Source organism: Pundamilia nyererei, unplaced genomic scaffold (genome assembly GCF_000239375.1).
Source record: "Pundamilia nyererei isolate P.nyererei 1_Seehausen unplaced genomic scaffold, PunNye1.0 scaffold00070, whole genome shotgun sequence".
NCBI classification, from domain to species: domain Eukaryota; kingdom Metazoa; phylum Chordata; class Actinopteri; order Cichliformes; family Cichlidae; genus Pundamilia; species Pundamilia nyererei.
This window is the reverse complement of record NW_005187471.1, coordinates 2,485,615-2,496,719: the sequence shown is the minus strand read 5'-3', so window position 1 is coordinate 2,496,719 and position 11,105 is coordinate 2,485,615. Positions and strand designations below refer to the sequence as shown.

General features: G+C 39.8%; 1 protein-coding gene across 4 annotated transcripts in view; it reads right to left on the bottom strand.

Moving 5' to 3' along the window:
- Positions 1-2,777: 2,777 nt before the first annotated feature.
- Positions 2,778-11,105, bottom strand: part of trim9 (tripartite motif containing 9) — a 40,957-nt gene continuing 32,629 nt past the window's right edge. Inside the window, exons 7-11 of one of the 4 annotated variants that reach the window (XM_005736711.2) lie at positions 10,420-10,558; positions 8,070-8,108; positions 6,756-7,059; positions 5,571-5,733; positions 2,778-4,890 (exon numbers count right to left, since the gene is read on the bottom strand). In XM_005736711.2, coding sequence (XP_005736768.1) covers positions 4,813-4,890; positions 5,571-5,733; positions 6,756-7,059; positions 8,070-8,108; positions 10,420-10,558 — 723 coding nt within the window. In that variant the 3' untranslated portion in view covers positions 2,778-4,812. The remainder of the gene's footprint in view (positions 4,891-5,570; positions 5,734-6,755; positions 7,060-8,069; positions 8,109-10,419; positions 10,559-11,105) is intronic. The other 3 variants (XM_005736713.2, XM_005736712.2, XM_005736714.2) reach the window with 3 other exon arrangements.

The window sequence follows — 11,105 nt, the reverse complement described above, 5'->3', positions numbered from 1 at the left end:
TGTATTATGGTGTTTAAATTAAAAATAAAGTAAATAAAATAAAGATATATAAAGTAGAATAAAATGGGACACTTGTGTCAAGTGCAAGAGCCTAAAAATTATACATAACAATGATGCTTCAAATTAAAACCCTATGTCTGATTAACTGACAAGGTTAGTGATTTTATTTGGGTAGACTCATCTCTTGGTTGGTTTTACTTCCTGTCTTTGTCTTTTCTCCTCTCATCTGTAATTGTCTGCCCCATCCTTATTGGCTCCTGTTACTCATTTCTCTGCAACTCCACATCTCAGCCTCTTTAACTACCCATTTACCCAACATATCTTAATCCACTCGCTGCTGTTCCTTTTGTTGTCTTTTTGCTTTCCTGATGTGCACATCTTCCATCCAGCCTTTTCAGCCTGCACTGAATCTGTCTTGCATGCCTCCCGAGTCCTTCATTTAGGTTCTCATATCGACTACAAATAACAATAACACATTGTTCACACCTATTTATTGAATATTCACACATACAGAAAACACAGAGGCTCATATTATACTTCAAATCATCAGAATAATAGCAGTAATATGGTAATGATAGACACCGGAACAATCATAGTAATTATACTTTGATAAAATCATAGTAATACATTGATAAAATTCTCCACAGAGATATTTCAGGTTCACCGGAAATAATAATAAGCGATGACATTCCACTTCGGATCAAATGGGGCAAAAAAAGGAATCACTTTGGAGTTGAAATGAGGTCATAATGAAGGTAATACACACACATATTCACAGGCGCACACGCACACACATACACACATAGACTGTATGTATGTACATTTGGAGATATAACACCCAGTGTCGCCCAGCGACTGAGTGCAGTCCTTTTAAGAAATAGTTTCCATATTTGGCGAGGCTTTACGGTAGACTTAAATCATCCCCGGGTTAATCTATTTAATGTTGTATAAGTATATATGGCTGGTTTAGAAACAATAAGTGTTACAATCACACACTTTTGAATGTCAGCACCCCAAGTGTTCAGTTCAGAAACACAGATTCAGGTCATCTTTTTAAATCAAAGAAGTTTAAATATTTTCACAGAATATTACACAAGTGTGCGCAATCTCACATTAGACATATGGAAAATGTCTCCGATGAACTATTTTGCTGAGTTAAAGCCACATTGTTCACATGTCCTGGATTCTGAGGTTGTGTAATGCTTTGATAATGGCTGCACTTGTCTGCGTATGATTGAAAAGAAGCTCTCGTCGCTCAGTGACCCACTGCTGAATGTGTTATTTTCCGCTATCATAATTATGGCTGAACAAAGGGCTTACCTTGAAAAGCAGCCAGTTAAATGTTGCATAAATCAAAGCTTGAATTCAGCCTTGGAACGAAGGCTGTGCAGCTTGCTGAATGCTGCAGTCAGTATACATGCACGTACTCTGTCATACTGTACGTTATATTTTCTTTGTGCAGCCATTTTAGCAGTGCCACATGAATTACAATCACTGTAATTACACGGGACAGGAAAGGAGCAAAAAAATCAAACCTGACTGTGATTTTTCTCCCCAATGCTGTGGTTGTATCAGGTGCAAACATAATCACTGTTTCATTTTGCCCTTTCACGATATAAAAATATGTAGCAGCAGGTGAATTCAGGCATCGCGGATGTTACAGATGACTCTGCTGAAGCAACGAATCTAGTTCTTAGCAAAGTTTCATAAATCTTTTGGGTACTGAAGAGGGGGAAAAGGCACACCCATGAAGCTCAAACACAGGATAGCACCTTCTGTGTATGATGTATGTCTCAGGGCTACGATGCTCCAGGAAACTTTACAAGCAACCTGAAGGGGCAGCAGTTCCTTCAAATGGATCATTCTACATTTTGACTTGAGCATTGACTGGCAGCGTCTTGCAGTTGGTTGAATTCTGTAGCTCAGATACATTCACGTTCCTCTCAGGTTGATTTACCTTCTGGTGTGAGTTATCAGGCACACTGACCGAAAATTTAATCAGACTAACATAGGAGCTCTGAGCAGAATCTAATCATCCTGAAGGTTATGGTGTCCAATGAACTTTGCGGAAGAAAATATTTGTAGCGTTACTGAACTGTTTGAACTTTCAAGTGTCTTGACCCTCATCATTAGAAATACAGTACCGACTAAGGTGGGTTGTCTGCCATCAATCCAGTCCTATGTTGTTGAGGGGCTCAGTGTAAAAATCTAGTCTTGAGCTACCCCTCTTTTCTTTATATCTTGCTTGGTTTGGACTCTGGGGAGGTCAGTCCATGACCGATAATTTTCCTGATGATGTGCGACTGATCTGTTGCTAGTCAGATGCTTTCCAGATGGTATTGCATGTTAGATCAAAATCTGTTGGTATCTGCTGTAGAGAGTTTTTTAGGCCTCCCATTTCGTCTTTTGATCTCCCTTTTTCCAATTTCCTTAAATGTTTTAAGGACACACTGCACACCATACCAAGATATGTCACATTTTCAGCTAATAGCTCTTTGGGAAACAACTTCCTGGTGCAAAAATACTATTTTTCATCTGCCAAACTGTGTTATGTTTAAGATATTTCATAGATTTAACTAAAAAGTTGGAACAAATGATGCGCTTTGTGACAGGCAACTAGTAACAAATTGCCTAAAAGTGGTTCTTTGTGTAGACACAGTATTGTTTCATCACTTAAGTTAGATGTCTTTTAAATGTTTTAGTGATAGGTCAGTGTTGAGAAGCTTAACAAACAAAAAACATTTTTCTTAAAATGGTCAAGTACAAGGGCTCAACTGAAAATGAGTGAAAAAGCAGCAAAGCCTTGAGAAAGTCTGGAGAACTATTGCTTTAAATATCTGGTTAATTGGAAGGAAAATGTAAAGAAATACAGGGGTGGCTCAAGAGCTTTGAATAGTACTGTACATCTGAGTCATGGTATGCATTTTCCAAAACAAACTAATATTTAATTTAACCATAATTTAAGAGAACTTGGAGGCAGCAGGGTTCATATTTTGAGGGCATCAGAGAGGATGCACATCTGTTTTGTCCCCAGGGGCCCCTAAACCAGTTGAAACTAATCATGATTTAATGTATTAGTAATTGTAGCTAGCTTCTAATACAATTTGGTGCTAATATAACTTTTTGACTAAAAAAAATGCAAACTAATGTCACTCACCTCAACCTTGTGTGCTTTTTTAGAGCTTGTTAGCAAGTGTTCACACTTTTGAGCTAAACAAAGTAAACATTATCCCTGCTAAACACAGCATGTTGGCATTTTCTTTGTCATAATGTCATGGTAACATTAGCACTTAGCATGGCTTAATCTTAAATAAATCAAACTGCTGGTCTGACATTGTGGCCCACTGAGGAAGCCAGATGTGATGCCACAAAAACAGCCCAGCGTCTGCTTTCCTCTCCTGTTGCTCTCTAATGAAATTCAACTGAGAAGCTTCCTCAGCACGAAAACAAACTCTGAAGTACATTTTCAAGACGACAAAATGTTTCATTTCTTTCTGTAACAGCTATGTATCAACTGAAGGAAACATGAAGAACTTTCGTTGAAAAACTCTGAACATCAATAACTTATTTAGCTATACACCTCTTTGTAATAGATCATTTGAATAACAATAATAAAAAACTACCAGTACTCAATCACCTACATTTAAAAAAGCCAGAACTAAGCGAGCTGCTGTAGCACCTTATTCAAACTCACTTCTATATGATATATTAATCCAAAACCCGCTCTTTCCTGTTTTGAGAGCTGCACTGCAGAGAAAGGGTGCATGAAGGCCTCGCTTCCAGGAGTATCTCAGGCTGATACTGTAATTTTTCCTTTTTCTTTATACAAACGATACAGAAGGTTCACACAAGCTAAGCCACTAAGAAAAGCGTTTCATTTATACGAACGAGGATATGACAGTGACACGGCTGAGAGTCAGGCTATTGCTCTCGTCCTTGGATCGTTACGGCTGCTGACCCATCTCAACCAATCCTCACACGCTTTCATACACATGACCTCTCATTCTCCCTCCCTGTAAGTGTGTTCATGAGGAGGAAAATACATGTTTTTGAAAAAGAAAAGAGAGGGATGAGCATGAAAAATAGGATATATTGAAGTGTATGTGGATGGTATGATGGGGGCTCTTTTTTTTTCTTATAAACTCATTTACAAAACAACACCACTTTCTTGGCTATCCACTAAATATGAAGCTACAGCCAGATGTGCCTTAGTTTAGCTTTGCATAAAGACAGGAAAAAGGGGAAATGGGCAGCCACACTCTATTTAAATATGTATATTTAAATCAAAATATTTTAAAAAAGGTTGAAAGTTGGCGCCCACGCTAGCTTCCTCCCCGTTGTTTTCAGTCTTTATGATGAGCTATGTTAAGATGGGCTCCATAATCCAAATCTAAGTCTTGGAAAAACAAAAGCAAAACAAATGAGTGTATTTCCCCAAAATGTCAAACTATTAATTGAAGCCCACATTATAAACACTTTTCTAAAAACATTCCAAGTCCATCAGCTGGGAAATTTTCTTCTTCAACCAACTGGAACACATCATAATATCAAAATACAGGGTACAGACAGCAAAGCACCCTCCATACTGACAGTGTCCCAAGGATGGACCACGAGTCCGGGGTTTAGGCATGATAAAGGCATGGCTCAGCGCTGGATGGGACCTCTTCCAGATTGCTTGGGGTCAGTTGGTCAGGAACAAAAGAGAAGAAGACGGGAAGAAGGAGTTGGCGAGGGTATTAAAGAGTTTCTGACTGGCAGGAGGAACCTCGGGAAAGCTGGGGAGGTTTCCTTAAATCGGATGGTGTTGAGTTTTCAGCACACTGAGCCAGTTGGATCAGCCTCCCCAGGAGTGTAGAAGTCAGGGATGGGTAGACCAGTGTGCAGTGTGACCTAAAGAAAAACACATTTACACACAAATGGGTTACTAAACTAAATCTATTCAATATATTTTTCCTCCTCCAGGGGGAGCTGTGGAACTATTCCCTCAAAGCATGAAGACTATTTTTCTTCCCTTTGGGAGGCATTTTGCTTCCTGGATACAGCACTACAAATGAGAAAACTGACTGGGAGCAAAAAAGAAATTCAAAGCTTCTCACTGATGTTGACTCTTTGAAGCTTTTTCTCTGTTAAGATTTAATCTCCCGAGGACATATTTGTAAAAGTTAGATAGTTGTAATGAATAATAACTGAACTCATGTGATGCTTTATTAATTCACAAGCAGAATCCTCACTTTCTGTTTGTTGCGGCGCTCCGGCAAAAGACAGAATTAGCAAATTAAACATCATCCCCCAGAGCGGCTCAGCACTTCCCCAGCATGAGAACAAATTTAAGACTGAAAGAAGAAATTTAAATCGAAAGGAAAACTATAAACTTGTTTTCTGCAATACCGTGCAGAGTCGGTTCATTATTTAGTCTCTGCAGTATTTGGATGTAAAAAATATATCCATTTTTACTTAATTTTTCGCCTTTATGCCTCAGTATGAACTGAAGTTTAAGGTTAGAGAGTAAATTCAGTTGGAAACAGATGATTGCAGTTACTTTGGTGCATGCATGGACTGAAATTTTCTACCTGGACGTTTCGGTTGAGGCTGATAGCGGGGTAGTAAGCGCCCTCCAAGCCTTCGAATGCCACTGGGCCCTGCTGCTCATCGTTCACGAGGAAGATGAGAATCCTACGTGTAAAGTCCAGCAGCACTCCTATTGTAGCTCCTTTAGTGATGCCACCGTCTGTCCTGTGTGGGCACAGGAAAAAAAACAAAGGATAACCGTGTTATTAATTTACCACGGTAACCCTCCAGTCCTGAGCTTAGATTTTCCATCAAAACATGGTAAAAAAAATTAAAATCTAGCAGTGACTTATTTTAAGTCTTTGTCACTTTAGAGTCTGGATTCTTTCCAGCCTGTTAATCATATTATCAGTGCTCATATTTATCATGTAGCCTGTAACACTACTACTACTACTACTACTAATAATAATAAAAGTAACTACACCATGATCACATTTAAAAGCTATTTAAACATTCATTTACAGATGACAGACAGACATTTCGGTTGCTAGGATCAAAATTTGGCTTAAACAACATGAAATTGTGGTTTGGTCAGTCTGGTTGTATTATGTTGGTGTTTGGTGTGTTTAGTTGGCACACTTTAGGCCCCAAAGTACAAACTGAGCATCAATTAAATGGCACAGCCTACGCAAGTATCGTTAGAGCCCATGTACATCCTTTTATGGCCAAAGTATACCCATCTAATGATGGCTGCTTCTGGCAAGTTAACATAGAACGTCAAATCATCTCAATCTGAACATGGCGAAGAGTTCACCATACTTAAACAGTCTTCAGAGTCACCAGATCTCAATCCAATAGATCATCTTTAAGACAAATCTGCAGACACAGTGTGACGCTATCATGCCAATATTGTCCAGAATCTCTGGACAATGTTTCCATCTTGCAAAAGGGAATCTTTTTTTAAGTGAAGCATTTTCCTGCACCTACAGTAATCTTATGCTAGAAGTAAACTTTATTTTACTTAGTGGCCTTTTATCCTGTGTTATGACAGGACAGTTGAGAATTGACAGGGAAGCTTGGGGCAGATTTAAACCCAGGCCTCTGCAACAAGCTTAATAAGTAAAACTGGTGTCCCTTTTCTAAACACTATTATACTGTACATGTAAAAGCAGAAGACTTCCATTTGTGATCGAAGAAATTACATCTGCATTAGTACATGGACAATCACTTGTCACTTTCTTTATTACCTATTGGTGTGCGAGTTGTTGTGCATGAACCAGGAGCGGTTATTGTCCACATACATGGCCCAGGCTTTGTCATCCTTCCCTAGCATCACATCCTTCAGGACGTCACTCCGAGCGATGCCGAAGGCTGGGTCAGGGTGGTTGTCATAGCGGTCAACGGTCATTTCCCAGTAATGAACACCTCGAGAGAAAGCAGTGTTCCCCAAGACCACTCGGTCATCATAGCTGTTGCACGTCACCGTCAGGTTGTCGTTGGAGAAGATGATGTCAGGGTGAGCGGACGCCGGGTCAAAGGTGAACCAAGCAACTGCACAAAGGGAAATGCGTACCATTAGGTTTTTAGTGTTAATAATATCAGCGACTGCGAGATGAGAGGCAATGATCATGATTTTACAAACACCACATAAAACCAGAAGGTAAAGGTTAGATGAGGTGAAGTTACACTGTAAAAATATCTGAATGGAGGGAACAGTAATAACATGAAAGACAAGAAGAAGACTTACTATCATTGTTATGATCAAACACGATTAATAATACCTAAACTGTATACTTATACTACATAACTTAATCTATAACTTAATAAGCTTAACCACTTTTAGATAATTAAACTTGTGTCAAACAGTCTGCAAATCTTAACCGGTTCCTGCACGGAAAAGCAGATTAGTTTGATAATTATGGGTAAGGAAATTGTTAATAAAATAAAACTTAACTTTAAAATACATAACTAGAAACTTCTAATAGTTATTATAGTAAGAGGTCAGTTCACCCAAACAAGAAAAGAAACGTGAAAGGTAAAAGACTCTGTGTGGATGTTCATTTAGACTGTGAACTCAAGCTTGCTTGAGCCATGTGATAACCTCCACTATCAGAGCAGACTCTGCTGTGTCGGTCTACACAAGTTAAATTTGTATTGTATTTAGGTGAACTGCTCCTTTTCTCTATTACAACACATTGCTTTTAAACTTCTTAAACCACATGCTAATGATAATTTTGCAATACTGCTTGACTCACAGCTGAAAGACACAGTAACAGATCTCTATGCAGGAAGGTAAACAGGCGGGCTTTTGCTGGGCTCCAGTGGACCTGCTTTTACTGGTGTCACCATGTGCAGCGACGTTCCATTACACTGCTTTATTTCCCGAAGGAAATAAAGCAAAGACATTTATTAGAGGCTTGTATTGCACGTTTAATAAGTGCAGCCCACAGAGGAGCAAACTGCCCACCTGCTGGGTTGAGTGTGAAGACCTCATTGATGAAACAAGCAATGGCCTGAAGGGGATCAGAGCAGAAACAGTGTGCAAGGAGAGTCATCCATACCTGTGCCTATAGACTGAATATCACATGGAGGGAGTCCAGCTAAAATGTGAAATGGTGGGGGGAGTGAAGAAGAAAAGAGGGAAAAGAAAAGAGGAAGAGGAGGAGAGCAAAGCAAAGCAGTGAAGCAGAGGGGTGGGAAGGGTGGTGGAGAGGGTAAAAAGCAGATTTGATCAGGGATCCTGGTTCAGCTCATTGGACATAAGACCAGAGGAGATCCCCAAAATGAAAACAAAAGAGCTCCTAGAAACAAACCACTGCAGACTTAGAAGGAACAACGAAGGAACAATGAAAACAAAGCAATTGTTCTGAATAAGAAAAATAAGAAAAGGACAATCTGATCTGGAAGAAGGGTGCAACAACACTGAAAACGTCTGCGTGGTTAGATCACTTTGTACGCCTCCAACAGCTGCTGAGTGCTTTCTGTGTCAGGTAGGGAGGCTGTCTGGGCCTTTCAGGTCCACTGATGGATGACAAGCTTCCCCGTCTATGCAGATTACCATTTAACTAATGGGAAAGCCGGTACATGGGTGGATTATACACAATCCAGCTGCTCCTCGAGGCCCTTGGGCTAAAAGGCGCAAAACACACCTTTGAACAGAATTCACGTCCTGCTGCTGCCCACTGGATGAAAATCTTGTGTTTTGGAAGCCTTTAATAAATGTGATCATTTATTGTACTGCGTGAAATATAAAACAACAGAGGCTTTTTTCCGGATCTTTCAAATCCCTTTGAAACTAACTAACTCAAAAAGCCTTGTGTCAGTCTGAAGAACATCAAAGAAAGCAGATTTTCTCTGCAGACTTAATATATAATATAATATAAATACAGTATAATAATGAAAATATAAGGGTTTAACCAAGCAGCAGCAGGTTATGATTTCTTTAGATTCTCTGGAGTTAAATCAAGATTTCTCTGGTGTAAACTCCCAAATGTAGAAAGAAATGTAACTGAACTGTGATAATCAGTAAAAAAAAAAAGGAAGTAAGCCATTAGATTATATTACAAATGTTGTTAGAAACACCTGCCAGCTGTTTGCCAGCACGCAGATCTTCTTCATCGCATGACGTTACATTAACTACAACCACAGTGGTAACTACCCTTTTTTATGTTCATATAAAACACTTTGAAAATAATTCACTGTAACATTTCAGCTTATAATACAGCCAACAGGATAAGATCATGCAAGAAAAGTGTCGGCATATTTGGGAAGATGTCAGCTGCACCTGAGGAACAAAAACATGAAGACAAACACGTGGGTGTTAAAAATGCTGAAAATATTTGCCTCTAAGAATAAATCTTGGTGGTTTGTAGAGCATCATAATTTCCAGCTTTCCATCTTGGGATAAAAAAGCTAACTGTGTGCCTTTTAAAAAAATGTTATAATGCTGTAATATAAACCTCCTCTCATTCATTTCCCCCACTTGTCATGGGAGCTACCAGTTCTTATATCATTAAGAACATCAGCAGTATTCTTTCTGTCAGCCGTGCTTCTCACCTCTTTAACTGCCAACACACATCTGCTCATTATGCCCCTAATTAGCTCCCCTTGTAGATATACCGACTGGCTTTTGGCTCCTGCCTGTTACTGCCTTACAGACACCTCTGCCCAGCTCCATTTGCTTTCCTCGCTTTGTTTCTTTGCTCTTGCCACCTGCTGGTATAGCTCGTTTTGAGCTGGCAGCATACGAGCCCGTTACCTGCAACATGGATATTTATGATATTGATTTGATAATGATATTTTGCCTAGCAAGCAATCTTGGTGTTTATTTTAAAGATCAATCTACAAACTGAGCAGGACATTTTACAGTGTGGTAATGACAGACTGAGTATCTGAGCATTTGTAGCCAGAGGCTGCTCGACCAGTGGTGCACCCAACCTGGTTGGAAATTAAAATCACCAATAAAATATGGCAGCGCTGCAGTGTCCCACTGTGCAAGGACGTGCTGATGGTTTGACCATCTTTATTTATTGTGTATGATAAAAACCTAATTGCCAATGTTCTCTGTTCTCACTGTTTAAATGGAGACGTTGCAATTTCTCGTTATTTATCGTCTGACCTATACAATACACTGCCACTGATAATTAACTAATATCAGCGCTGGCCTGAGCAACCCAACATGTAGCTCTATTTTAAAAAGCACAGTGTTCTGAAAGCTTGCTTGCTCAGTAGCAAATATAAAATAAACGATGGCTGAATTTTGATTCTCTTTTTGCTCAAAACTGTCAGTGAGGTAGCGCTCTTAAAAAAACAAAACACCAATTCATACTTGGGTCTTTGCTCTTTCTAGATTCACAGTGATTTAAATTTACAGTGAAAACAAGAGGAAGAAGGAGATGAGGCTCAACGTACTCTCAGAGGTCTGCATGATCAGTGTCTTGCTGTACTGGCCGACTCCGCTGGCATTGAAGGCCTTCACCCTGGACTTGTACGTGCTGTTGAAGTGGAGCCCGTCCACTGTGCAGATGGTCTCCGTCCCCACGTACACTTCCTGTAAAGACACACAGTGCTTCCTGTTATGCTGGCAGATGCATCAAGTGCGTAACTATGACACCAAAGAGAGTCCATTTCTTCTGGAGGAGTGTCCCATTTGAATTTGGTGGAGAGGGTAATAAGAGAGAATGCGAGCTTGTACAACTGAACGTGGGCACGGCAGCCCACACTTGAGTATAAATAGACATGGGGACACAACTCGCCAGGCTCAGCGTGGAGCTGCGTAGGTGTGACTCAGTGAATCAGAGAATAAAGGAGGAAGAGAAAACTTCCCTCAGAATTTTTTGGCATAGTGCTGCATCAGATGCAGGTACAGCAATACAAGGATTTTAGTTTATATTATAGAGACGCACAGACCAGATGGCAAATTAATATTTAAAAACACACACACACACACACACACACACACACACACACACACACACACACACACACACACACACAAATAAACACAGATGCTGCAAAACATTCGCCACGACTCTCGTCTTGGTGCGTTTGTGTTGACGATCACACGCTAACACAAAAAGTCTCCAGGCTGTAATACA